At 53.6% G+C, this 27139-nt stretch overlaps 2 protein-coding genes across 5 annotated transcripts in view; both read right to left on the bottom strand.

Annotated features, from left to right (window-relative positions):
- The window catches only part of DTX2 (deltex E3 ubiquitin ligase 2), a 34738-nt gene extending 17369 nt beyond the window's left edge, over window positions 1–17369 (bottom strand). For 2 of the 4 annotated variants that reach the window (XM_068415440.1, XM_068415444.1), the window contains exons 1-4: window positions 17314–17369; window positions 11877–12265; window positions 7283–7868; window positions 1339–1397 (exon numbers count right to left, since the gene is read on the bottom strand). In XM_068415440.1, the coding sequence (XP_068271541.1) occupies window positions 1339–1397; window positions 7283–7868; window positions 11877–12183 (952 nt within the window). In that variant the 5' untranslated portion in view covers window positions 12184–12265; window positions 17314–17369. The other 2 variants (XM_068415445.1, XM_068415441.1) reach the window with 2 other exon arrangements.
- HSPB1 (heat shock protein family B (small) member 1) overlaps window positions 1–27139 on the bottom strand; it is a 163976-nt gene that overhangs the window by 87949 nt on the left and 48888 nt on the right. The window lies entirely within an intron of this gene.

The raw sequence follows: 27139 nt of genomic DNA, 5'->3' as shown, positions 1-27139 counted from the left end.
GTCTGAGTTTGACTTTGCACCTCATTCCCACAAAGACTGATTTGCTAACGGGGAGACAGATGGGCTGCACGCTGTTGGAGGACACTCACTCTTCACACAGTGCCTGTTTGGCTACAGACATGCAAAGCACAGTTTTCACGACGGTGATAACGTTAGATGACTGGAAATATCAATCCTGGGGATCATTTTTAGGCAGTGTAAAGCCTGGTGCTTGGGAGGATACCAAGCACCTTCACCTTTCCTGGAATAAGGTGGTAACCACTTTCTCTAAGAGCAAGAACGTAACTGTCTCCCCTTGCTGAGCAGCTGAGTTCGGTGTCCAAGGAGCTAATAACCTCAACAGACCATGCATGGAGAAGAGCCAGAGGAAGGAGAGGGTTAACAGATATTCTGCAGTGTCTGAAATAGGTACAGCAAACCCCAGAAGATACCATACGTCAGGTCTTCTCCACTCATCTACCCCGTGTTACCACGTTACGATACAATTTCGAGTGCACAGTCGGTGTCGGTACGGAGAAGACATCTGCCCTCGGCAGAACGCCCACCTCCCCAGGCCTCTCCATACCAGGTCCCACGGTTTGGCGCTGGCTGAGTCCAAACAGAGCAAACGCGCCAACGGCTTCTGGCACGGGAACGCTTCCACGGAAAGCTGCGAGCGCGAGCGGTCGTTTTCAAGGCAATGCCATTTCATGTTTAACAGGCAAATCTACTCTGAAAAGGAGCACTGAAAACTGGCACTTTCATCCCTCCCAGACACTCTCCTCGGGTATATTTAGTATCGGATTCACAGGTTTGGATGATAACAAGCAAACCTGTGTTCTGCTGCCACAGGAGACAATGTCTGATTCGACTTCTGTCCCCTCCTTTCCCCAAGACAAGGCATCAAAATCATGTTTTCAGCTAGAGACCACCTGAGCTTTTGTAATAAAACCACATTAAAAAAAAAAATCACATTAAAAACCACACACCATCTCACACCACCCTTCCCCCTTGACTTTAAACAAAAGCAGCAAGTAACAGCTAGCACCGAGTTTGATCCGCGTGCTCCCCCCCTGCTCCTTGCGCATCCACACCTATGGGAGGAGGTGAATACCCAACCCCCAAATAACCCCCCTCATTTTGAGAGCCTCAGGAGCAGCACTGATGAGAAAAACAGTTACTAAGGTTTGACCATCCCTTTCTCCCCCAAATTTGCCCTCTTTGCCTTTCTGAAAAGCCTTTAGGCCCTAAATGCCAGCGACATTACAGACTCTTCCTGAGGGCTAACAAAGGAAAGGAAGTGCCACAGAACAGCAAAGCGCTTGCTCACGTAAGCCTAGGGACAGAGCGGGGCCTTACCTGCCAGGGCCTGGTTCACCCGGCTGGGGTTGAGCATCTCGACTGGCAGGCTTGGGACGCTGGAGAGAGAAAAGAGAAAGGGACAAGTTCAACAGCATGGCTCAATCACTAACAAAACAGAGACAAGCCAGCAGGGCGCTGTTCCCTCCCGAGTGCCAGGGCCCTGGATTCATTAACAGGGATTAATTGCTCAGGTGAGCCCCACCTGGGATCCCCACCCATGAACCCTTTGCCTAGCAGCTACATTTAAGGACCCCAGTCCTTGCCAGAGCTATCTAGTAGGTTTCCTTATCTCCAAGGTGGATCTCATCCCATGTTGTAGGTAGCTGTCTCCAGCCCCATCTCCTCCTGGCTGGATGCTGTGCCTGCCTCATCCCTTCCTCTTGCTGGGGCCTGTTGGTGGACCCTGTTGTCAACCCCTTGCTCTGATCCTGTGATGCATCCCTGCTCTTGCTGCTCCACCACAGAGCTTCCTGGGAGCAGCTGACCTGCGCTACAACAGACTGCTGCACCAGCACGTCCATGGCATGAGCACGCAGCCAGGAACCGCCGGGACGCAGCAAAGTTTATCTTAAACCTTCCAGGTGACATGGTCTCCAACCAAACACCGCTCACCAGAGCGTGAACCCCCTTGCTGTATGAGAAGTTGCAGCTGTACAGGTTGAAGGAAGCAAGCATTATTACCCCCCACTGCTTTCCAGATGAGGAAACTGAGGCAGAGAAAGGCCAAGAAAAGCACTCGGGCACACACAGCTGCAGCCCTGCGTTGAACTGAATCAAGTCTTGACTCTCCCTGTGCATCCATGGGGTTACTGCAAGATGTGGGAACAAGGGAGGAAAGGTTGAAGGAGACTTAGGAGAGTTTGGCGCCCACCTTCCTTTGGAAATCAGGAGGATTTGGACACCAAACGTCCCCTTCAGGTTCCCGACCTACTTGTTTTGGCAGTGTGTCCCAGCACTGGCAGCTGCACCTCAAGCTAGTTTGGGATACACGGGCAGCCAGGGTCAGGCATTTAGCTGATGGCAGGGGTTAGGAAGGAAAGGGTGAGCAGCAGTGCAACAGCCAACGAGGGGGTAATTAGAGGAGAAAGCAACCTGGAGCCACTCAAGCAGAGCAGGAACATTTGAACTCCAACATGCTGGCACAGAGAAGGCACCCACAGGCTTTGTCTCAGGTGGCACATGTGCCTGCTGTCTTCCCCCCTCACGACAGGGACGCGTCCCCACCTCCCTCCGCTCCTACCTGCTGCAGTTTGAAATAGGTTCCCTCACGCGTGCTGAGCTCCCTGAAGAAACCCCATGCCAGGACCCAGGGCTCGGTGCTGTGCTGACAGCCTGGCTGAGCGAGACCAGCTCTTCCAGAGCAGTGGGCAGACAGGGCAGACTGATATTTCAGCATGACAAAATCACTCACTTCTCCAGAATTTCAAGATCCTGCAACGCTGGTGAGACAGCAAAGCACCAGACCAGAGAGGAAGCGTGGCACCCACGGCTGCTGCCATTTCTAACGCTGGGAGGCCAGGACTGAGCTGAACATCACCCAAGCCGCACGTACGCAATATCCTAACGGAGCAGGAGTGGGGAATTCTGTAGCAACTCACCCTCCCCTGATAGAGCCCTTTTCTCCTCCCTTTCTCCCTGCACACCAGCCAGCAGGCCACCTATTCCTGTAACATGGCATCTTTGTAGCCCTCTGGACAACAGCCAGCACTTCTCCTCCTGGATCAGAGCTGCATCCAGCCCTGCCTCACATTAACACCAAGGGCTACCACAACACTCACAGGTCTAACCCCCTTCCCAGGGCCAACCCAGTGTATGATGATGCTAATGACCATACAGCAGTTTCTCCCCTACCTTTCTCCTCAAGAAGACGCCAAAACCCAGACCGAATCCCTCTAGAGGAGGACCTTTTGGTGTGCTACACGCAGCCACGTGGACCCGTGGTTTTGCTCCTGGCACCAAGCAGAGGGGGTTCCCCTGCTCCTGCTTGGGAAGAGCGGCCGGCAGCAGAACCATGCTGGCTAAGAGAGGGCTGTGGGACACATCACAAGGGGCCCAGTGGAACCAGCACGGAGCAGAGCCCCTCCTCACCACCCAGGAGCTCATGGCTGTGCCAAGCTGAAAGATGCAAAGGAGAGGAGAGAAAAGGAAAAGCCCTGGTCCCTGTTACATCTCCTGATCCTACAAAGCACTGACCGTGGGTCGTTCTCCATGGGAGATTTGGGAGCACAGCACCAGACCCTTCTTAGGAACACCACAATACTGTAAGCACCCTTCCCCAGTCCCCAAACCCCCTCTTCCTCATGCTTTTAAACAAAATCCTCCCACCCCGAGCTGCCTGCCTTATTTGTAGGCATAACCTAGACCAGCACCCAAAGCCACATAAGCTCAGAGGAGCCAGTGAAGCTACAGTGGGGATTTGCCTGGCTGGGGCACTAATTAATATATCCCCCAGAAAATTGCTTCCTGCAGCTTTACTTGCTCATATTGCAGGCAGGGCACTCCTCACCAGGCTTCAGGAGTGCCCTTCTCTGTAATTAGCCAACACAGTGTGGGGAACGGGGTAGTTTTTGTCCCAGGGATGGATGCTTTCTCATGCGGGGTGGGAAGGATCATGCCAGGAGGTGGCTGGGAGCCTGGGAGCTGACTTCTGCTTCATAGATCTGGTTAACGGCACTGATATAAGGACACAACCCCTGCCGTGGCACGCTCCATCTGCAGATCTGAGTGCTGTCTGTGAGAGAGGCCAGATTCATTAACTGTGTTTAATACACAGGAGGAAACTAATGTACCAAGAAGCTAAATACCTTGCCCACATCTATTTAATACATTAGCAGCAGAGCCAAGGATATTAGCATCTCTTTAAGCCTTGGCACTCCTCTCTGGGTTTTCCAGTGACTTTGACCCTCTTGAGAACATGGGGAAATTAAACCTGCATTTTGAAGTGCCTGAGATCCACCCTCTCCCACACCAGCATCCGCCCTCCAGCAAGCAGGAAACATAATTGTGGCCAACGCCACGACAGCCCAGGCACGTCTGTGCCACCACCAGCCCGTACTGGGGGGCTGCGATTAGAAATTACTGTCACAGCCACCCAGGGAGGAAGGCAGCTCTCCAGGATGAACTACACCTCTTCCTCAGCCCTGCAGGAGAGACGTTTGCTTCAGTGCTGCCATTTTTAGCTGCGTTTCCTAAAAAATCTGGGTGTACACAACTGCACCGTCTTTCAGTCTCTCCCTAATAGCTTTTGAGCCCTTCTGCCAGCCGCAGCTCAGCTCCGAGAGGCAGGAGCTGGGTCATCCCTGCAAGCAGTTTTGTAAAGGCAAATGACCTGGCAGTGCTGCTTCGGAGCCAAAGGCTGCAGGGTGAACACAACACAACCTTTATTAGACACCAGAGGATCCACCGTGGCCCGCTGCTCCCTCCCCTTCGGCCTCTGAGCACGGGCCAGCACGGGAATTGCACATCACAGCTAAGAGGAATGAGCAATGCTGCATGCTGGATGCAGACAGAGACCCGTGGCGGGCTAATTAGTGCTGCGTCTTCACTGCCACAAAGGCTGCAGTATTCGGTGATGCAGGAGGAGACAGGGCAGGGGAACTAACCACCATGCCATGCCAAGCCCAGCCGAGGCAGGGAAGACAGGGAACTTAGGGGATAAAATAACCCAGGAATGTTCTGGGCTTAGGAATTAAATGAAACACATTGTTAGAGTTTGCTGCTCAGGTTTCCTCTAATTGACAGAAATTAGAGTATTTTCTGCTGGAACATGGGTTTCACGAGCCTGTGACTGTAACCCCAGCCAGGAGCAATTACACCCACCCAGTGGCATTTCCAACACAAACCCAGCACAGGGGTGACAGGGGAAAAGCCATCTCGAGCTGTCAGCTGGTGCTGATAAAGTCCCTTCCACACAAGGCGCTGTACTGGAAGACAGTGACTGTCCCCCCTGCGTGCACTCGTCTGTCTGGCAGGGAGGGAGGAGAGTGCCCTTGGCAAAACTAATCCCAAAGGACTGGAGATCCAGACATCATCCATCATCCACAAAGAGCCACCACCGCACATCTTTGTGTGCCCTTCTCCAGGGTCCCTTTGAGGATTATTGCCAAGACACCAGCCACCTCACCCCTCGCACACCACGAGCAGCTGAGCTGCAAAACAGTTTGCAACAGCCAGAGCTCGACCAGCCACAGCACTGCTCACCCATGGCATTGCTGGCCCACAGCCAAGGCCACCACCAGTACTGCAGCAGTCCCAGTGCTCTGGGAGGGCTCTGCCCTCTGCTGCTGTCCCCAGGCTGGCCGTCATGGAGAGGACCATATGCTCCTGCCACAAAAGCCACCTTCAGCAGTGCTCAAGAAGGGACCGAGCTGGAGCAGCTGAGCAGGGAGCGTGGGAACATACGCCAGCCCCGGAGGGCTGGTGCCTTCACCCAGCACTCGCCTGTCGGAGGGTTCAACCAGCTGCTGAGAGCTGCCCGCTGGGCAAAAAATCCTCTGCAAATCCCACTGGGGCTCTGGGGAATGACTGGGGCTCCAGGCAGCCCCATGTACCAACCAGCAGCTCCCATGAGAGGGGGAATTTGGCAGCTTCTTCAGGAGACAGCAAGAGCCTTACTGGGGGCTCCTGCGGGCAGTACTGAGGTCTGATTTTCAGCCCTATTCGAAGGTGACTGGAACAGAGAAGTATTGCGGATGCTTAAGACGCCGTGAAAAATCACCAGGTGCAAAGAAAGCACCAGAAAAAGACTGTGAGAAAGAAGAACAGGATGCGGGAAGTCATTTCACTCAGACGACGCCAAAGAGGGGAAGCCTTGATACGACACCAAGGAAAATATCTCAAGATTCACCGTCTTGCTTAAAATACAAACTAGATTCAAAATAAACCTCAAACCCCTGTGCCTTGTGTAATTAGTAGAGTATCAACAGCCTTTTAGATCTCTTCTCTCTGTATTTGCTGGGGGTAGCTTGGACAGGTAGATCAGCCCTGGCAAGTTCCCCTTTAGTTTCTCAGGTGCTCACACAGTGGTTCAGCACCTGGATTATTTACGGTGAAATGTGTGTATCGCTCCGTACACTTCCAGCTGTTTACAACCAGAGGGAGCAGTCAGACAGCCCTTACTTGGTCCTTGGTGTAATGCTGGCAGATACTCGGTGCAAGTATTCCTACAAGAACGCAGGGGGAAGTGCCCCACTTTGCAAGGGTGATGCTGATCTCCTCCAGCCCCAAAATCCCCGCTGGGGCCCGGTGCCGCAGCCCTGCTCCAGCCGACAGGGAAAGAGAGAGGGATCAATATGGTTCAAGGTTTCAAAGGAAGGGGGAAGTAAATTACTGATTTGGTTTTCTAAATATCTGCACAATGGATTTTAAAAATCCTTGATCAAATCTATGTCTTAGGGTTGGGTTTTTTTCTGCTTGTTCACCTTAAAATGTCCAACATGGACTTCCTGATTTTGTCAGAGAACTGATGAGGTCTCAGCCACAGGCAGCGAGTCCTGGGGTCCCTCCTTGAAGGGGAAGAGCTTTGAACAGAGCAGTTTTTCACTCCGATTACTGCGTATTTTGAATTTAATAAGGGTATTCACAAGTCCCCTTTTCATTCACTCAGTTCCCCTCAAAGTTGTGGCATTTCTGGTTACACTTAAAGACCAATCACCTTTAATTTCCTCAGACCTGCAGTATCTCAACCTGACTGCTTCCTCCAGTGGTTCAGGGAGAATTAGGTGACAGGGACTAGATTTCAAGTGGGAGAAAAGAAGGGAAAAGCAGAGGAGAAGCCTTCTCATCCACTGTACTGGACACAAAGGCACAAACACCTCTCAGTCGAGGGAGAAGACTCTTGTGAAGTCCTCTGGGACAGAGAGGCTCCCAGATAACAAAGGCCTGAGCACAGCAGGTCTCTTGTACACATGGAGAGTATTTAAAGGTGAATTAGGGTCTGTACCTGACTCCGTTAGATGCAAACTGTCCTGTGCTGGGGCCCGAAGCTTGAGGCAAAGCAGAGGTGCTCTGTGCATTGAGTCTGGGTGTTGACCTTGCTCCAGACAAAGTTGGTTTGTTATAGGGCATGAAGCCAACGCCGGAAGAACTTGCTGACGCTGTCCTACCGGAAACCTGATGAGTGGTGGAAGAGTTGGGAAAGTTTATCATGGAGTGGCGGTAGCGCGTGGTGATGGGACCAGCTGCACTGTTCAGCCAGCACTGCTGGCAGGAACAAGCCACCCCTGTGTGAAGGGGTGCTGAGGAGGACGTTACCGGGTACGGGGCGTCCAAGCGCCTCTGAATGCTGCGGCAGAACCTCGTGGTCTTGTTGGTCTGGACTTGAGCCATAAAGTCAACTTCGTAGTTGTAGCCCAAGGATCCGAGATCTACTAGCTGGTGGTTCGTGGCAAGGGCTTGCTCCAGGAACACACAGACATTCATCTCGTAGGGGTACCACTCGCCATGGTCGTTCTGCCACTCCCAGACGATGCCCTGCCCGGCGGCGGAGTCCCCGGGGAAGAGCTGCCTGCGGACGGCCCGCATTGTCCCTGGGTGGGGAGAGGGGGGGAAATAAATAAAACCATTTTGTGAGCAGAGAGAATTAAGGGGGACGTTGTCTCAGGGAGTCATTTCTGCACAGATCTGCAGTGTCTACATCAGGGTGGCCTTTTTCACCTCTCCCTCAACAGGGGCACTAACAGACTCTCTTCCCAACAGGGCTGGGTTTGCTCATGAAGCTTAGAGAAATGCAATACCCCTGAAAGCCCTGTCCCTCTGCCAAATCTGATTGCGGGCTGGCAACAGGTTCAAAAGCTGCTGGGAGAAAGGGTGGGAAAGGAGGGAAGGAGAGAGGATGCAGACAGACACACCCAAGCACAAAGGCACAGCGATCCCGCAGGCCTCCCTGACGTTTTTTTTTTTTTTAAAAAAAAAGTAAAAAAAAATCAGGCTGAGACGCAGATCTGGTTAAAAAAACCCAACTCCCACAGCCTTGACAACAGAGTAACTATAGAGACACGACACCATCGGGAAGTGCTTTGCAGGAGCGCTTAAGGGGCTAAACGCCCACTTCGCTACAGGAGGGTCTGGGCAATTTTGCTCTTGGGGGAGTGGGGGAAGTCCCACAAGGGCAAGGACAAGGATTTCGGAGAGGGGACAGACAGGGCCAGCTTCTCCAGGCTCCTGACTGCTGTGAGATACAGCAACACTAGAGAGGAGAAGACAACGAAGTAATCTGGAAAGTGGGGAGAGCAGCTGCTCAGACAAAGGAAGGGACAACGAAAGCAGAGACACTACTCTCGCAAGGCCGCTCGACAGCAGAGCTCGAAACCCCCTGGAAGCCTGGCTCTCCAGGGGACTTCACTCCTGGTTACTTTATTCCTTTCTTTACAAAAGAAAAAGCCTCATGAGAGGGAGGTAAGCCATCCAACAGGACAGAAGCTCTGCAACCTCTGCAAAAACAGGTTTCTGCAGCAGGGTCAAAACTGCTGCTGCTGGGAAAATCCTCAGCAGCACTCTGCACTGAGCAAGAGGAACGGGAAACGCCGCGGGGCAGGTCTGGGGATGCAGGCAGGTGGGGCGAGCAGGGATGCAGCACGTCGTTATGACTTGCCTCAGCCCATGCAGGGGATGAGCAGCCAGGAAAGGTCCAGCACTTACTCCCAACTCCTGCTTCAGTGGCCAGAGCAGCACCAAGCATCATGCTTATTGCAGAGCAGGACTCTCCAGTGATACCATCCAACAGACAACATTTCATCAGCACACCTAAAAAGCTAGTAGCAGCCAGTGAAACACAGCAACCTCCCCTGTAAGAACTGGGATTGAATACCAATAGCTCAACCACGAAGGCCAGGGATTCCTGTAGGACAAGACCTTCCCCTGGCAGAAGTCAGGGCAGAAGGCATCAGCAGAACCAAGCTGACCTTCCCAGCCAGCAACTGACGTCTTACGTGGGAAAGCAGATGAAACAGCCAAAAGCAATCTCTAGCAACGACTGCTCCCATCCAGCAAGCAAGTCCTGCCAGGTTTTAGAAACACAAACCTATGGCCTCAACAGGTAGGCAACATCAGGGATGACCCCCTGAGCAGGAGGAGGACTGGGAATATGACAGGGCTGGAAGCGAGACGGTGAGAAATGTGCTACATTTAGAGATGAGTGCAGGGGGGACTACCACGGGTAAAGCAAGGTGTCAGAAAGCCCAGTGGGACACATCTCGGAGGAGATTAGCAAGGCTGCCCCTGCTCCACTGGCAGGTCAGAAGCTAAAAGCAGCACAGAGAGGACTTGAGGAGTTTGTAAGCAACCTGTACTTTTAACATCTCAAAACAGCAGCAGGGAGAAGAGCTTTTAGGAGTCAAAAACAAGACCAAAGCCATGCACTTGGAAAACGTCCCCCTTCCCCCAGGCTGGCAGGGAAACTGGCATTCCTCTCCAGGGTGGGCAAACAGCTGTGCTGAGAGGACCACTCCTGCTGCTCCCTTGCATTCACTTCCAGCTCATCTGCCTCGACCAGCAGCTGAAGCCTGCAGCTAATCCTGCCCAGCTGTCATTCCCCGTTGGTGGGGATGCTGGTCCCATTAACACTGGCTTCCTGTTATTCTCCTTGGCTTCCTTTGAAGAGCCTATTTGTCTGTCTAATAGCTAATGAGCAGAATACAACAGCCTATTTTTTGCTCTGTTTAAAGATTTTTCACAGGGATGTTTCCTGCAGAGATTCTTTTCTCCAGCACATGACAAAGGTCAGCTGGCTGCTCGCTCAGAAAGGTTCACATTTAAGGCAGAGCCCTGCAGAGAGAAAAAGCTTTGCTTAGAACTGGGCCATTGAAAGGGGATATGAGAGTGTTTCCAATAGTCACGTTGCAGAGCACACAGGTACTTGTGGAGGGAGGCTCACAGACCTGGCCGCTCTGATCAGCATCCCTCCGAATGGGCAGGAAACGCTGCAGGAGAGCCATGAAGTGCAATCAGTCTTTTTGTGATTAACGACTCAACCACAGATCTCATCCAAGGAAAGATGAGATCACATCAGCCAACACCATTTCCAAAATTGTATTGGGCTGTCCGCCAGAGATGACCAACTCCAAACCAGCCCACGATGGACAATATTCGCTAGGTTTTGAGATCTTTCACAAGGGTCTAAAGAGATACAAGACCTTTGCAGAGAGACAGCTCCACTTGTGGAGAAGGATGTCCCATTCACACTGGCACACATCTTTCAGTCTCCCACAGGCACTCTGCTCACCCTCACCAAACTGGGAGGGTGACCAAACTGACAAGGGACAGCCCAGGACAGTTTTGGAGCACTGGCTGAAAGGACAAGAGGCTGGAAGGTTCCTTCACAAGTTTGAAAGAAGACAGAAACAGCCGCTGGTGCCAGCTCTGGTGGTCCGTGCTGTATTGCTCGAAGCCACGGCCTCAGCAGGGCTTCCAGGTGCTCAAACAGGCCATGCTGAGCAGACCTGCCAAGGCATCCAGCTAAGAAAGCTCCTCACCCAGGACACTGCTAGAAAGACTAAACCTAAGGTCAGCAAGTCAGAATAAAAACACGGATGCAGCTGTGATGAGCACTCGCATTTGCTCCAACCACTTCCCTTTCCTGTAGGAACTGCCTGATCGTGCAAGTTGATTCAAGAGATTTCTCACTTATTGCTTCAATTGGCAAGAAAACAGCGCGCTGCCCGGCTCCAAGGCTTGGGGTGATGCTTGACTCTGTCCTGGGGTGATGGGAAAAACATTGCCAAAGCAGAAACTGATGCATGGAGAATCTTCCAAAGCAGCCATTCATTCGGGGTGTGTAATTTGGGATCTCCCTGGATTTTCCAGAGATGAAGAGCGTGCATTCCACCCCTGCCCCCTTTCTAAGCTACAGCTGCTCAGTACATCTGGAGCAAAAGAGGGTAGGAGTCATTTCAGCCAATTCTGAGCTGCTAGCCTCAGTGACCCCAAGGGAGATGAGATGAGAATGAAAATTAGGTCTCAATCCTGCTATTAAGACCAGCCTGCCCTTCCTCCCTGGGAGGAAGCAAGCCAGCCTCATATAGCACAAGCGTGGGGAATATTCTGCTGCAGCATTACGGCATTCTGCGGGGGCCGTAGGCTTTCGCAAAGCAGCTTGTGCGGGGCGGCATGCCAAGGTAAAGCAGCTGGCACTCCAGTCGCAGAGGGAACAAGGGATTCAAACGGGAGGGTGTGAAGCGTAAAAAGGCCTTTTTATGTGAGTGGTCTTGAATGGATGTGGGTGGGGGCAGGAAGAAAGTCTGCAGCTCCGAGGACTCTGGCTCACAAGCTCTGAGCGCCAGAGGTCCCGTGATGAGGCTCCCCAAGAGATCACCACCGCCTGCCTACACCCAGCCCCACAGATTCATGCCAGCCAACGCTGGTTTTCTCACGTGCTAACACTACACTGGGCGGCAGACAGTATCAGGAGAGCAGCAGACATGCCACCCGTCAAAGAGCTGTCCAGCAGTGCCAGCAGAGCTTTGCAGGGCTCTCCTGTGCAGAACAACCACCCAAGCAGCCTCACCAAAACCCCAGCAGAGGCAGGGAAGCTTCCTTACCCGTATCCTGCCGGAACTGCGTCATGCTCGGGATGTCAATGACGTAGGAGGCCAAGACAGGATCCGCCTGCCCCAAAGGGATGCTGCTGACAAGCCCCGATCCTGAACGCTGGCCCTTCTGCTGAGAGGCCTGAAAAACCTGTTCGATGTAGCTGCAGACGTTCCCTCGGTACGGCCTCCACATGCCAAATTCATCCTGCCATTCCCACACCACCACTGCCATGGAGTTGCTGCTGTGCCCCGGGGCAGAGCTGGGCAGTCCGGATGGCCCAGACAAACCGCTTCCTGCTCCCTGAGCTGCTGCCATGTCGCTCCCTGAGGTCTGGGCACACTGTGATCGGAAGTGGCAGCTGCGCTGGCTGGCCTCACAGCATTTTCTTCTGGGGGATCTGCAGTAAGTAAAAAAGAGAGCACATGGAGCTGAGAATGATGCCCCAAATCCACCCCACCCACATCCATACCACACAAGCCATTTGAGAGAGGGAAACAAGCTCAGCCTTTCACAGAAGATACTCACTATGCATTTAGGAGAGTACAGAGAATTGGATCAGCCTCAAAACCCTCTGGTCAAAGGCAAATGGTAGCAACTTTTCTTGCTAATTTAGAGCAAAAACTCTTCGGAGAGACTCAGCTGCTTCTGGTTTGTGGCCCGAGACACCACCAGTTGCTGCAGACCCGTACAAAACCAGCCCAGAACTGTTCCTGGTCTGTGTTGTGCAGATCCATAAGCCCTGACCTGATTTCAGATGCTCACTAGCCAGGAGTGTGTCAAGGCAAGGGGCCACTCCACACCCCTCCCCACCCGTGCTCAGCACCAATCCTGGCAGCGTTATGCTCTGACCACCCCAATGTGAGGTGCCAGCAGGAGCTCTCCAAGCACTTGCACACACAAATCACTTGGTTACACAAGCAGTTCTCAAACTCTTCTCACTGATCTGAGCTCCAGGGCTACAACGTCAGCTCTGTTCAGGCTTCTGAGCACTCAGTTTTGATCCAGAATCAGTCCCTTGACTCCTGTGCAGCGTTATACACGCACACAGAGCCAGAAGACAACCCTTTACACAGAGTCTGCAAACTGCAGTAATACATACATTGAGCGTGATCTGAGCAGAGAATGGATGGGAATGAGTAGGGAAGCACCAGGAGGAATGCAGGGTGTAACAAACAGCCTGTGCTGAGGGCAGTGATTTAGCACGTCCTCAAGATCTCAGCACATCTAGCTGCAGCTTCTCAGGTTGGAAAACAAGGAACATCTGGAAACAAGGGACAATCTGCATCAACAAAGACTCAAGCCAGAGACTCAAGCCATTAAGAGATGATTTGGGGAAGAACAGAGACTGAGGTAGGAGCCTTAAGACATCCAGATAAAGATACAAAGGGCAGTAAGTAGATCCGAAGACTCACAGAGAAGGGACAAGAAGCAGAGACAAAAGATCACCATCACTCTTAGCCCCCAAGGGATGTAAAAAAGCAGACCCAAAGCCATCACGTGGTCACCAAGCTGTCCAAGAGACAGCAGAGATCTGATATCTGGCATTCCTTGTCTGCTGTGCCACTGCAAGGAACACTGTCCAGATCATCTGGACCCACGTCTTGATGCCTGAATGCCAGACAGACCACGTGGAGATCCCTGTGTTGGTGCTCGTGAGCAGGTGGGTATGACTGTGAACGAGCAAAATTCATTTTGTTTTTCAAATAAAGTCGCCTTCTCCCTCCTAAGGTCTCACGTTATCGATTGCTCGCTTAACTCCCAGCAGCCAGCAGGGAGCTATGAGCTTCCTTCCCATCAAATGGAAAAGTTCAGGTCTTCCGAGTGGCGGAGAAGCAGTGGGTGGCTTCCACTGGAGGATGCCATCTGCACAGCGAATGACATCCCTGCCGGGTGGGGGAAGATCCCACGCTCCGTGGAGCGTCCCATCCATCATGCTCGTGTGGCTTGCTAGCTTAAAAAAGAAAGAAAAAGAGCGAGCGAAGAACAGACACACCCACACGTCTGCATTTTTAAGAGGAAAGCAACACTTTCTCCAGGAATTCATTGTAAATTAGTTTATGAGCTGCTCTGATCTTTTTACAGAACACCCCCAGCTCAACTGGTGTTGGTGACAAACCGCCCCAGAGCACCAAGAGAAGACCCCGGTCTCTGCAACTGATCTTTTCGATGTAATTCGTTCTCCCCTAATGCATCCAGGGCAGTTATTTTACTGCTAAAAATAGCAAATTAAAACTTGAGGTATCAAACCCAACACCTGCCTCTGCCAGTTCTTTTTATGGCAGGTTTCACACCAACACATCTCCTCCTCGCAGACCGTCAGCACGTCCATCCATGAGTCACAGCAGGGCTGCGGGGTTTTCTGTCCTACCCCTGCAGCAGGTGCTCTGAACTCCAAACAGAGAGCCAACACCTTTTTCCCAAAAAATTGTTGTTACCAAATACTCATCTGCACATCCTACAGCCACAAGCAGAGCAGAGGGAGGCTGTTCGGAGGGAGTCGTCGGTTCATTTTCCTTCCTTTTTGAAACACAGCAGCAGGAAATGGAAAAAAGAGGGTATCCCAGCAGCAGAGCACCGAACGCCACCTCCTTCACCTACCACCTTGCACTCGCTGTGACACCGGCCGAGAACAGCTGGTGACAAAAGCCTCTCGCTCACCCCCTTGGATGGCAGCGATGGTTGAAACCTGGACCACACACAAGCAAAGGCACCCGGACCGGCTGCACGTGAGCGCCGCGTGCTCCGACATTCATTTCCCCATCAAAATGGAAAAAACATTTCCTGCTCTGGGACTGCTGGTCCCAAGGAGGAGCACGGGGCGTATTTCAGGCTCCTGCCAGTCCTGGCTGCTGAACGCTGCTCGAGCCAGCAGCTGTTTGCATGGATCGGGAAGCAGGAATGTGGGAGAGCTTCAGCAAGCCAAAATTACACGAGTCCCTGAGTTAAGGCAAATGAGAGGAAGAAAAGGCCTGAAGCTGCAGTTCCTTTCCCCTTGCTGGGAATCCAGCTGCACACAAATATCAAAAGCTGAGAAATTCAATCCCAGAGCTGCTCGTGCAGTTTTCCACCTACGCCCTTGGGCTGCCGTGTGTGCTCCACCAAGGCAGAAAGGGTTTGGGGCAGGCAGCTAAGAGAGCTTTATGGAGATGGCTGGCTGGGGCCTGGGATGCATTACACATCCCACCTTACCAGCGTGGTGTTTGGGATGCTGGCAGCAGGTCAGCTGTACCAGCTCCTTCACATGGCTCTGGCAGCCCACAGAGTAGCTACATGTCTTTGCTAAAATCCCACAGACTATAAACTTCACCTTGAGCTTTAAAAGTGCCTTGGAAAGCTAAAAGTCATACCAACCCCTAAAAGCTATGTTTATTCAGCAAACAGTTTATTCAATCCCAGCTCCAATTAGAAATCCTATGAGCCACGTCGCCTCAAATGACAACAAAACCTGACTACTTGAAGCACAAACTTAAATATTCCATTCAACTGCCCTCCGCTTAGGAGGTAATTTGTAACTTGGGCTCAGATCTTGAATTTGGATTTCTTTGGTTGGATCTTTACGCACAACCTCTGAAATGTTTGCCCACATGGCTTTAACCGGGGACTTGGACAGGAAAAGAATTGGGTGTATTTTGGTTGTGCTTCCCAGCAGATTCACTCCCTGCTCCTCAAGCTCCAGCAAATGGTGGTGAGAAAGCTGCGGGGGGGGGGGGGGGGGCAGGTGGGAATTAAAGCATTTGAAAGACATGTTTAATTCTCAAACCTGTTCTACATCCAGAAAGCAGAAGTTTCTTTCGCTTTAAATGCGGGATCTTAAAATTCACGGGTCTGAGATGATTTCTAAAAACACCAAGTCCCTTTTTAAGCTTCTGAAGTAAAATTGCCAGCGCTGATAAAAGTTTAAATGACATGCTAGCTTGTACCTGGGAAGAGAAAAGGCCTCAGGAGCCTTTGAGCTGGGCTGCATCGAAAAAAAAAAAAAAATCACCAGATTGGTAAAACAGAGACTGTTCAGCAGGTGGCTCAGAAAAGAGGGTGCCCAGGAGGGATTTGTTAAGCACCACTAACACCACATGAGGGATTGGACTGGAAGGGCTACAAAGAGCCATGGGAAAAGATTACAGGCGGATTAGGAGAGCACATAAAGCACAGGGAGGCAGCGGGGCTGTAATGAGCCCGTGACCCTGCGCAGGGTGCACGGCTGGAGCCGCGTTACAGGTGCCCTGTGCCACCCTGACCCCAAACCACCCAGCAAGGGCCCCCCACGCCCTCTGATCTGCACTTTTGACTGCGAGATAACTCACGTCTAAGCACGTCCTTCCCTACACGAGCACCCAGCACCGACTAGCACGCAGCAACCAAGGGTAATACTAGAGCAAGGAGGCAGAGGGAAGGTCAGATTAGTAACTCCAGCCACGCAGATTGATCTGCCCTCGATGCTGTCCTGCCTTCTCCCAGCCTTTGCTGATAGTCACGGTGCAAGGTGGCTGGGCTGACAGCCAAAAGAACAGAAGAAATAAAACCCAACCGCCCCAAACCTGGACTCTTCCCATTCAAAACAAGCTTCACGAGAGCTCTCTTCGGAGGAGAAAATAAAGACCGTGACTGGAGCGGAACAACGTGTTTGCCTATCAGCTAAGGCAGAGGGCTTATCTGAGGCGTGAAGGGATAGGAAAGCTGAGGCGGCGAGAAGAGGGCTGGCACACCTGAGCACAGGAGCACACCAAACCCGGCCCCCGCTCGCTCGCCCCAGGGTCCTTCTGGGCACCGAAGCAGATCATTAATTTGTGGGGAGGGGGCAGGACCTGGAGGGCTCCTCCACCTCCCCAAAAACCTTCCACGAGCACCAGGAGGGCTCTGCCCCCGCTGTCACAGCCGGAGGCCACAGCCGGACCGCGGGGAAGGGCAAAGCCAGGTCCTGCCCTGCCCAGGGGAGCCGGTGCCTCAGGGCCCCGCCGCGGCCACCCGCCCCCAGAGAGCTCCAGCCCACCCGGGGGGCTCTCGGCAGCACCCACACACCCGCCGCGGCCGCCTCCGCGCTTCAACACAGCGCCCCCCGCCTCCAACACCCCGTTACCCCGCGGTCAGACCCTCTCACGGGCCCACCCCGGGCTCCGGGCGGCACCGACCCCCCTCGGGAGCGAAGGACGCCCCGGGGCCTGGTGCGAGGGGAACCGTGTCCTGCCCGCCGGGCCGAGGCGGGGGCACAGCCCCCCGGGCCCGCAGGGGAAGGCCCGGCTCCCAGCCGCACCCTCACCTGCTCCGCCGCTCCGAGCGGGCTGAGGCGGCCCGGGCAAGGGCGGCCCCGCATCCGTACCGGTCGCTCGCAACTGTGACGGCTCCGGGGAGCGCCCTCACGGACGGCCCGGGCCCTCCGCGCCACAGGGAAGGAGCTGCCCGGCCCCACGATGCCCTGCCCTGCCCTGCGCCCCCCGCCGCGCCCCTCACCCCGAGTCCCGGCGGCCGTTGCTGCGGAGCTGCCGTCTCCCGGCCCGCGGCGGCAGGAGGCACCGCGCATGCGCCCGCGCGGCCGCCTGGGGGATGTAGTGCGGGGGCGGGCGGCGCGCGGTGACGCTGTGCGTGCGTGGGTGCGTGTGCCGCTGCGTGTGCCACTGCGTGTGCCAGCGGTGCTCTGGCGGTGTGGGGGGCACGATACCACGGACGTGGGATGCTCTGTGTTTCTGAATGTGTGTGAGATACTGTGTGTGGGGCCGCGAGTGTTCGTGAGTGTGCGAGCGCGTGTGAGGGGCTGTGCACGCGTGTGAGAGCAGGTGTGTGTGTGAGACGGGCTGCGTGTGCACCCCCGTGAGCACCCCGCTGTGAGCACCCCGCTGTGAACACCCCGCTGTGGACACCCCCCTGTGAGCACCCTTGTGAACACCCCGCTGCCCCTTGCACACCCAGTGTGCCCCCACACACCTCCCCACTCCGAGGGTGGCAATAGGGCTCTGCTCGGTGGCACTGCGGGGACAGCATCACCCCTTGTCCAGACAAGGGGACAGACGCCCCTCATCCCATGGGCTGTGCTGCCCCGGTGCTGCAGGGTCCCTCGCCCAGGGCCCGCGGGGGGATGCACAGGTGCCTGTCACTTCCGTGTCCCTGTCACTCTGGTGTCCCTGTCACTCCCGTGTCCCTGTCACTCCCGTGTCCCTGTCACTCCCGCGTCCCCCTTCAGCTCCTGTGCCCCCCCGGCAGCCCCGGGGCACGGGCAGGAGAGGCCTGGCTGCGCAGGGCTGGGAAAGCCACGGAACAAGAGAGTCACCTGCTGCATTAAAGGACTTTAAAAATATTTTTTAAATGTAAAGGCGACCAACAAAGAAAGAAATATTCTGGCTTTAAAAGGTCTGAAAACGGGGAGGAGTGCGGGGAAGTTGTCATTTCTCTGCCGAAAATCCCAGGGCGATGCAAACCGTGTGCTTCACAGCAACAATGCAGGGCTAGGAGGACAGAGCAGGAGCTACCGTGGCCTTGCCCCTCCTTGCTGTGCAGCTTTGAAGATCTTTTTATTTTGATGCCTTTTGTTAAAATGTTTTTTTATCGCTCATACCTAATGAGAGGTGTCGGTGCTGACGCTTGGCGATGGACACCCAGCCCTGGCTCTCCCCCGTGCCCCGGATGGCTCTGACCCCGCTCTGCTCCTGCTCTGCTCCTGCTTTGGGTTTCTTCCATCCTGCACCACTCCTCTGCTGGGGTTTTTGCGCGGAGCGAGGCAGAGCAGAGCCCGGTACCTCGTGCATCCCCCTCCAGAGCAGTGCATGGGCCGGGGGGTTCCCCAGGACAGGTGACACCAGGGTCACCTCCTGCCACCAGTTCTGCAGTATCTTGGGTCCAGGATACAGAACTTGCTCCTTTTAGAGAAACGCTGGACAGCCGTACGCTCCAGGTGTTGTTACCTCTGTTCAGCAGAGCCCGTGACACCTATGGCTCATTAGAGGTGCAGCCGCTAACGAAGCTTAATGCTTCTGGATGTGGTCTGTGTGAACTGCTTTCCAGACACCGACCCATCCCGTTGAAGGCGGCGTGTGACTCCCGGGGGGCTGCGACCACCCGGAGCCAGATTCAGCGGGGATGGATCAGCTGCTCAGCTACGGCCTTGAGGAGGGTTATTTTTAGTTTCATTTACATTCATGTAAATTAGAAACACCCCCCTGGAGACTACCGCTGTGGTCGTTGTTCGAGCACGGGATGAGGATCGTTAAATACAATAGACAGGTGCAGCAGGTATCTCCATCAACAGCACGGCTTCCTTCCAGCTGCCTGCTCCATCTCCATCAGACCCCTTGCAAGACCTATGTGTTTATTTACACATTATATTAATTCTGGAACACCTTGCGAGTAGGCAAATTACTTCTTAATGCTGTGTCAGAGGTAGGTCAGACCCTACCTTGGTTTTTCCCTTTGAGAGGTGCTTCAGCAGCCGAAGTGAAAACCACCACCACGACATTTCAAGATCAGAAAGCATTCACCAGTCCTTATCAAATGACCTTAAACTTTACACCCAGCAGGACTGATTCACCCACGGCGTGCCATGACTCACCTGACACACATAAAGGCTTATAAAAATAAAGTTTATTATGCTTGGCCTCAATAATGACAGCAAAAAATACCATCTGGAACCACCTTACACCACAGGCGTGGAGGATATTACAAAACTCTGCTTCCTGGGTTAAATACAGGGGACTCATCTTTCCAGAGCTTATAGAGGGTCAGTTTTCTGCTCACACAAAATGTATAGCGCTGAGCAGACAACCATTGCAGCCGCGATGAAAATCCTCCGGGGCTGTTACCTCCCTGCGGTTCAGCTGTGTGTGCAAGCGCCCAGGGATTTCTCTGTTCCAGGATGGATGAGACTGTCACATGCTTGAGTTCAACATACTCACAGAGTACTAATAATTGCCAAACGTGATTGATAGCCTGCTCGTAATGTGTCTGTTTAAGCAATAAGTTTCACATTTACAACTCTGGTGCTTAGAATTCCTGTCTCCTGCGGCTGTAATAAGGAACCGAAGAGCAGTGTGAAGGTTTTTTTGCCTTTTTACCTCGATACACGCAAGCCTGAAAAAGAGATAGGTACGCTTTGTAACGCTGTGCTGGGAGCAGGTTCTGACCCATGTTGTTGCACAGGTGGACAGGCATTAAATATCCTCTGATCCTACACAGGAAAAGGTTTCAGGGAGAATCGCGGATGGCGAGGAATAAGTTATATCGAGCGTGGCAGAGCTACACAGCATGGCTGGAAGATGAAAGGATGCTGCGAGTGAGGAGCAAGGGGTCCTGGCTGATGAGGGAAGGTGGGCAAGGGCTGTGGGAAGAATCTAGAAGTGCGTTGGCGGAGCTGTTGGATTTATTTATTATTATTATTATATTTTATTCTTAATTATTTATTTTTGAGCAGGGATTCACGAGCTGATCTGGTGGGACATCTTGCATCAGGGTACACTGAAGGCTCTGCAAGGCATGGTACACAGCTGAGGTATCTCATCGCAGCGATACAAGCGCTTTGCTGGACCTTGGTGACCCTTTACTTATCCCTCTCCCTCACTTGCCCAAGCCACAGCTGTATGCCATGGTGGTCCAACACCCTGGAAGGGGTTAGCAGAGCCGAGGCACCATGTACAACATGTGCTGATGAACAGCCAAGACCACCAGACCCCGCCGCACAAATCCCTTCAGCTCTTTTGTGTGAGGGTCGCTGCAAAGGTGCTCAATGCTCTTCAAGCTTGAAAGGTGAAGCTCAGTGTCCAGCTCTCCCTACTGTCCCTGTTCACTGTTTACAGGGACGCAGACCCCGCAGTCCTCACTGCCTGCACAAATATTTCCTCTGGTATTTGATACGATTTTTACTCTAACGATCCACAGGGTTTAATACAGTCCCTTATGCATTTTTTTTTCAGCTGGATCCCTTATTTCCCCCGCGCACACACACGAACAGCCTTCTCTGCATGCTCCCCAAATCAGTATGCAAAGCAGCGGGTCCTCCAACACGGGATCGCTGAGCGATCCACACGCCAGGGTAACCAGCCAAATATTTGTCTTCTCCCCATTTCTTTTCTTGCAGCGAGGCTGGAAGGCTGTAGAATTAATTTCTCCATGGCTGCTCCATCTGACGTGTTTTTGACTCAAGGTCCTACACTAATGTGTATAAAACCTGGCGCTGGAGGCTCTGTTAAATTGCCAGGGTTAGCCTGTGCTCTGGGGAACAGCCCGGCCACTTAGAAAACTGCCTGCCCAAGCTCTGCGGGGATTGCTGCGGCACTCTGCATTCACAGCCCGCTTGATTTCACATTAATTTCCCTGAGCAGACAAACCTAAAGTGACAGGAATTAGAAAGAAACTGCTCTGCAGGCAGAGGATAATAGGTGAAATTTCATTTCATTTTCCTCTGCAGCAGCTGCTGCCGCGGACTGATCAGACAAAGCAGAGGTGGGATCTGTTACGGCCACGCCGCTCTTACCAGGTCACCTTGCTCTCCAGCACCTGGGACTTGGCTGCTGAAGGGGACACGTCCCTGGTCCTTTGCTGGTGGTAGGAGATGCTCTGTGAGCTCTGCTAACCTCCCCGTGCCCCGCTGCCTGACTTCTCTGGGGAAATCATGGAGTCATGAATGGTTTGGGGTGGAAGGGACCTTTGAAGACCATCTAGTCCAGTCCTCGGTCATGGGCAGGGACACCCTCCACCAGATCAGGTTGCTCCAAGCCCGATCCAACCTGACCTTGAACACTAATAATGGGGCATCCACAGCTTCTCTGGGCAACCTGTTCCCTTGTCTCATTACTCTCATCGTAAAACATTTCTTCCTTATGCCCAATCTAAATTTACCCTCTTTCAGCGTAAACCCCCTGCCCCTTATCCTGTAAAAGTCTCTCTCCATCCCTGCCTTTGCAAAATCCAGCCAAGAAACCACCGGCGCTGAGTCCTCTGGGTCGTGTGCTTGTCTTGCCTGCTCTGGCCATCCTCCCCTCGCCGTTAGTGCTAACAATGGACAGCACTCTCCCTCCTCTGCCTCTCCGTGGCTCTCCCCGCTCTGCCTTCCTCCTGCTTGGCCCATTGCCTTGACCGCCCGGAGCAGGCAGGTCCCTGGGGCTGGCACCAGCCCAGCTTTGCTCTCTGCCCAAAGCCAACCCCTCTCCCAGCTGCCTCAAGCGTTTCTCCCTGAAGATTCGTGCCACCTAGTGCGCACTCAGCCAAAGGTGCCGTCCATCCCTCCGGAGGGTTTCTGGATCAGCCTGGACTACACGGTCCTTTAAAGGTCCTTCCAACCCAAACTATTCTACGCTTCTAAGCATCAGGCTTGGACACAGTATCTCCATCCCACGCAGGTTCCTACACTGGCAGGCAGCGATGTCCACCCCGGTTGTCTCCTCAGCCTGTCTGTCCCCGTGAGGTCACCGCTCCTCAATTGCACGCTTCGGCAGGGTTTGAGCTCTCTGGGCTCTATTGCAAAGCTCTTAAGCTGTGGCTGGAGCAGTCCCATCTAACACCAGTGATGCCACCTGTATTCGGGCAGGGAAGCCACCGAGTGCTGGTCCCAACGGACGCGTCGTATATAAGCAGCTGTTGTCCCATAGGATCCCGCTGCCGGGACCCCAGTGTAGGGTGAGGTTTTACCCCAGAGGGGTAATGTCATGAGAGGGGACACAGAAAAGGTTACAGGTGTACTCCAAAGCGAGTTCCTTCGCTGTGACCGACCAAGGGGACCCAGCTCCCCCTTTCCCATCCCCTCTCCCACCCTATGGACCACGGCTGCTCCCGCGCAGCTCTGGATGCTGGCCAGAGCCCATGGCACGGGCCGGCTGCCCTCCGCAGAGCCGCCTGTCAGCACCGTGTCCTTGGGCTGCTCCTTCTCTCCTGGCTGGAGCGGTTTCTGCAGCACATCGGTCAGGAAGCGGATTACCGGCAGGAACAAAGGTGATTTTGTCTGGGTTGGGGATGGGTACCTCTCACCGAGCTCCATCTTGCTGCAGCTGAGGGCAATGTTGAGCCTCTCTTGGGGCTGCAGCTGCCCTTTCCTCAGCCCTGCCCTTCCTTCAGTGCTCACCAGCTGCCAGAAAATACATTAAAATTAGCACTTGGGTTACGGAATAGCACAGGGGTGTGCCGGGACCACAGCCCCAGCTGCACCGAGGCAGGATGACGCCAGCACAGGGGAACCCAAATGCTCTCGTGCTGCTCTTACCCCTTTCCCTTCTCCTAAGGCTGCTGGATGCCGGCTGGTTTGGGGTGCGAGAGCTGCTCTCCTGGGACCCCACATCACAGGGTCCCATCTGCTGCCTGGGAGCAGCAGGAGGAAGGAATGGAAGGAGGGGAGGGAGTTGCAGCATCCTTCATGCCGGTGCACCGAGAACACACAGTGATTTAGCTCAGCAATTAGCAGGGGAGGCCTGGCCTTCATTATAAGCCGGCTAATGGCTCACAACAGCAACGGTGTCCTGAGGAACAGCTCAGCCCCGGCCTTTCCTCCTGCCAGCAAAAAGATGTCTTTTGTTTTAGCTTGTGGCTTTTTTTACTGCACCAGGCTCTTCTCCTGAATCACCGACGTATTTTCTGGCAATGGTGTAGCACGTACAAACGAGTTTATATCTCCTCTCTGTATTTTCCCAGCTAATTGAAAAAGGAAGTGGATTTTTTTTCTTTTTTTTTTTCAATGCAGATTTGTGAGCCGCTAGTTTTCCCCAGCTCCCACCCATGACCGAGCTGCTGCCATAAAAGAGCTTTGGTGACAGCTGCTGTAGCTGCCATCCACCCCGCCGCCGTAGGAAGCTGCTTGTGGCACGTGGCAGACGCTGAGTGGGCATGGCCATGGCCCTGCGCAGCCCTGACCCACCCAAACCCGCTCTCCTGTGGGCATCACCCGTGTCCCTGAGTGGCTGAGCAGCAGGACCATCAGGAAGGACAAAAAGAGCTTTTTTCCCTGGTGAACAGAACAGCCCCGCTGCCCTGTGGAATTTTATAATTAGCCTTTTTTATGTCGTGGCTGTTCCGTGAATAAGGCTGGCTGTGTTTGCTCTTCCTCGCAGCAGCGTAAACCCACAGCCCGATACTGCCGAGCCGTTCAAAGCACATGCAGTAACAACGTAGACATGGAAAACCTCCACGATGCTGCCCGAACGGCCCAAGAAATCACGGACAGGGCGGAGAGCATCATCTGGCTGCTGACCTTCTCCCTGCACGTTCGTGTTTAGGGAGGGTTATGTCCCTGGTGTTCAAAGTCTGGGTGCGGGTGCATGCTGAAGTCGATGATTTCCAGCCCTTGGGCCCTGGCAGCTAGCCAGGGCGGTGGAGAGTTTGGCAAAGTTTAGGCAAAACAGGCTTTAAAAGACACCTTTGAAACTTGCGTTTGCGAGCTGGCTAATTAGAGCTTTGCTGGTACTGGGAAATAAAAAATAAATGCCTAATTACTGAATCCCTACAAAAATGTAATGGCAGATGGGTAACCGTGTAGTTAGTGACAGCTGGAGCCGGAGCCTGCTTTGTACTCAGTTAAAACACGAAGCCCAGTCGTTTGGGGGCATTTGTGCAGGAGCAAATGAGCAACGCAGCAGCAAGAGCAACGAGGCGACTGCTGCCTCCCGTGGGAGCGAGGACAGGGATCCTGTTGGCCATGGGATCCACTTGTTCAAAGCCAGACCCCTAAAATTGCTGGGGAGCGTAAGAATTCACAAAAGTAGGAAATGGAGTACGTTTGGGGGTCCTTTTCCATTGCCTTCAAGGCTGCTGAGATCCAAGAGTCTCGCGTTGTCAGGGTTTTCCTTGCAGTGATGGTTAAAATGGTTAAAAGGCTGTAATGGTTAAAAATGGTTAAACACACACTGCCTTTTACAACAGAGAGAGATGCCCCCGGCTGGGAGCTGAAGGAGACAGCATGGATGTGCAGCACATGGGGTGATGGAGGTGGATGGGGAAGGTTTCCAGCACCAGGGTCACCGCGGGCTGAGATTGCAAGGAGGTGGCAGGTCTCTCTAATGTCCTCAGCAGAGCTGCCTTGGGAAAAATCTTGAAAAAAAAGGACCTCTGAAGGCAATTTCTTGCCCAGGAACAGGCAGGGAGGACCACGGTTTGCAGGAGGAGCGGGACCCCCAGCAAACGGTCCCCAAGTCCCCCGGGCAGGGCTTGGGACTGTCCCCTCCCGCTGCGTCCCGGTGCTGGCTCAGGCATCGCCAGGAGGATTTCCAGCCAGCGGGTCATTGCTGGCTTCCTCTCCAGGTGGGCATTGAGAAAGCCGAGGAGGGAGGTGGGAAGGAGCTGAAAAGCCCAGATCCTCTGAAATAGCTTCTCCCTTCCCCTGAGGCTCTGCCAGCACCCAATTTCAGGATGTGTCCCTGCCTGCCTTCCTGAAACCCGAGCCATTCCCTCCCTGCCATGTCTCCTTAGAGGGCTTCCCTCTCTTCCTCCGTCTCTCCTTCTTCTTCCTCTTCTTCTTCCCCCTCCTCCTCCTCCCTCTCTTTCTCCTTTGCTTTCGGGATGATCTGCCCCAGGATGGGATGCAGAGATGCTGCACTAGAGCTGTAACCCAGCAGCCACCTCCCGGCCCCAAATGTGCAAAGAGATGATGGGTTGGAGCTGTTCGGTTGATGGATAAGATCCTTTTTCTCTTCCTCCTTTTATTTATAATTTTTTTAATTTGCTAAGCAAAATCTCACCTACAGAAAAAATTCCTGCCTTATCCCCATCATCACCCCTCTCCTGGGATAAGAGGGAATATTCAAGGCAACAACTATTTTTAAAAAAAAATTTAACTAATTAGCCAGCTCTTTACTTCAAAAGAGAATATTTATTCCTGGATTCAATACACCTATCTTTATACTGGAAAGAAAATACCAAACAGGTATGTGGATTTATGATGCTTTTTTCTGGGTCAGCGTGGTAATTACAAATAACGATCTTATGGGGCGGTGGCGGATGAAAGGTTGTAATTTTTTGTGAATTTGATTGAATAGTTGAGAAGTGGAAGAAGTGACAGCTAGAGAGCAGGGGGTTCGGTCCAGCCATGGCCAAGGGGGACCAAAGGGGACCAAGGGGACCCAAAGGGGACCAAAGGACCCATGGGTCCCGTGTCCAGGCAGGAGGAAGGAGTTTTAACCGAGGGCAAAGAGCTGGTTGGGCGCAGTGTGAGTGTTATCTGGGGTGAAAGCAGGGACTTTCCATGCCCCACGTTAGAGCCCTGTAAGCTTTGCATCAGCCAGGGTGGTCAGCGCCCGTGCAGGACCGGGGCTGGCACGGGGTACGTGGCTTCTGCCGTCCGGTGCATGGCTGGGGTTTGTTTTACAAGACACCTAACTGTTTGCAAGACCTTCATTTGAAGGCATTTTCAGAAAACCATGTTCAGGAACCCTTTAAAAGGGAAGCTGTGCTTTCCTACAGGGCAACGATGGCTCATTAGGACTTAAAAGCAGTTTTTAACCTATAGGCATTCTTAAAGGACCCCAACACCCCTGGGTGCAAGGAAAGAGGGTTCTGTTTGCAGCTGAACCCTGAGCGTTGGGGTGAGGATGGAGAAACAAGTGGAAAAGCGCAGACAGAGAAGGGAAGTCGGGTTTTACCTTCTTGGGGTCTGCCGTGGCACAGCATCGCAGCGGTTAATGCCTGCTGCTGCCCTGCCAGGGAGCAGGAACGCTCTGGCTCGGGCACAAAAGTGGCCGGCGATGACAACGTCGCTGAGAGCAGGACATGATGCAGGGGTTTGGCTGGGGCAGGGCAGCAGAGGGGCCGTCTGTCAGCCCGGCCCCACTGGAGAGCGGGGAGGGCCAGCGGGACAAAAGGCGACATTATTCGGTGCTGCAGGAGGGATGAATGGAGTATTGAAACACGCCACCTTGGGGAGTAGATTGATTTTCATCCGCCATCACTGAGCCGTCTGGCTGCTGGCGGGTCTCCTCCCCAGGCCTGGTCAGCAGAAGATGAGTGGTGAGACCAGGGAGGTGTAACGGGGCCATATCCCATCCACGGTGGCTCCATCCTGCACCTCCAGCGCTGAGCTACCATCATCTCTCGCTGTGCACACAAAAAGCCCTGGTCTGCCGTCATCTCTCGCTTGTGCAGGCAACAAAGTCAAAGGCTTGGTCTGGAGGCTTAGGAGCCCACCCAACCGATGGTCTTGGGGGACCTTGGCTGGGTGGACACGGCACCGGCACATGGTCCCACCTGGTAGCTCTTCCCACCCTGTGCCTCCGTGTTGGAAAACCAGGAGCAGCGAAAGGCTGGATGAGGGGTTTCCACAGGGAGGGTGTTTGGTCACCGATACGGCAGATTTCAACCTCCTCTCCCAAGGTTCTGA

The sequence above is a fragment of the Nyctibius grandis genome, chromosome 18 (assembly GCF_013368605.1).
Source record: "Nyctibius grandis isolate bNycGra1 chromosome 18, bNycGra1.pri, whole genome shotgun sequence".
NCBI lineage: Eukaryota > Metazoa > Chordata > Aves > Nyctibiiformes > Nyctibiidae > Nyctibius > Nyctibius grandis.
The sequence above is the reverse complement of the archived record's forward strand: the minus strand, read 5'-3'. Positions and strand labels throughout refer to the sequence as shown.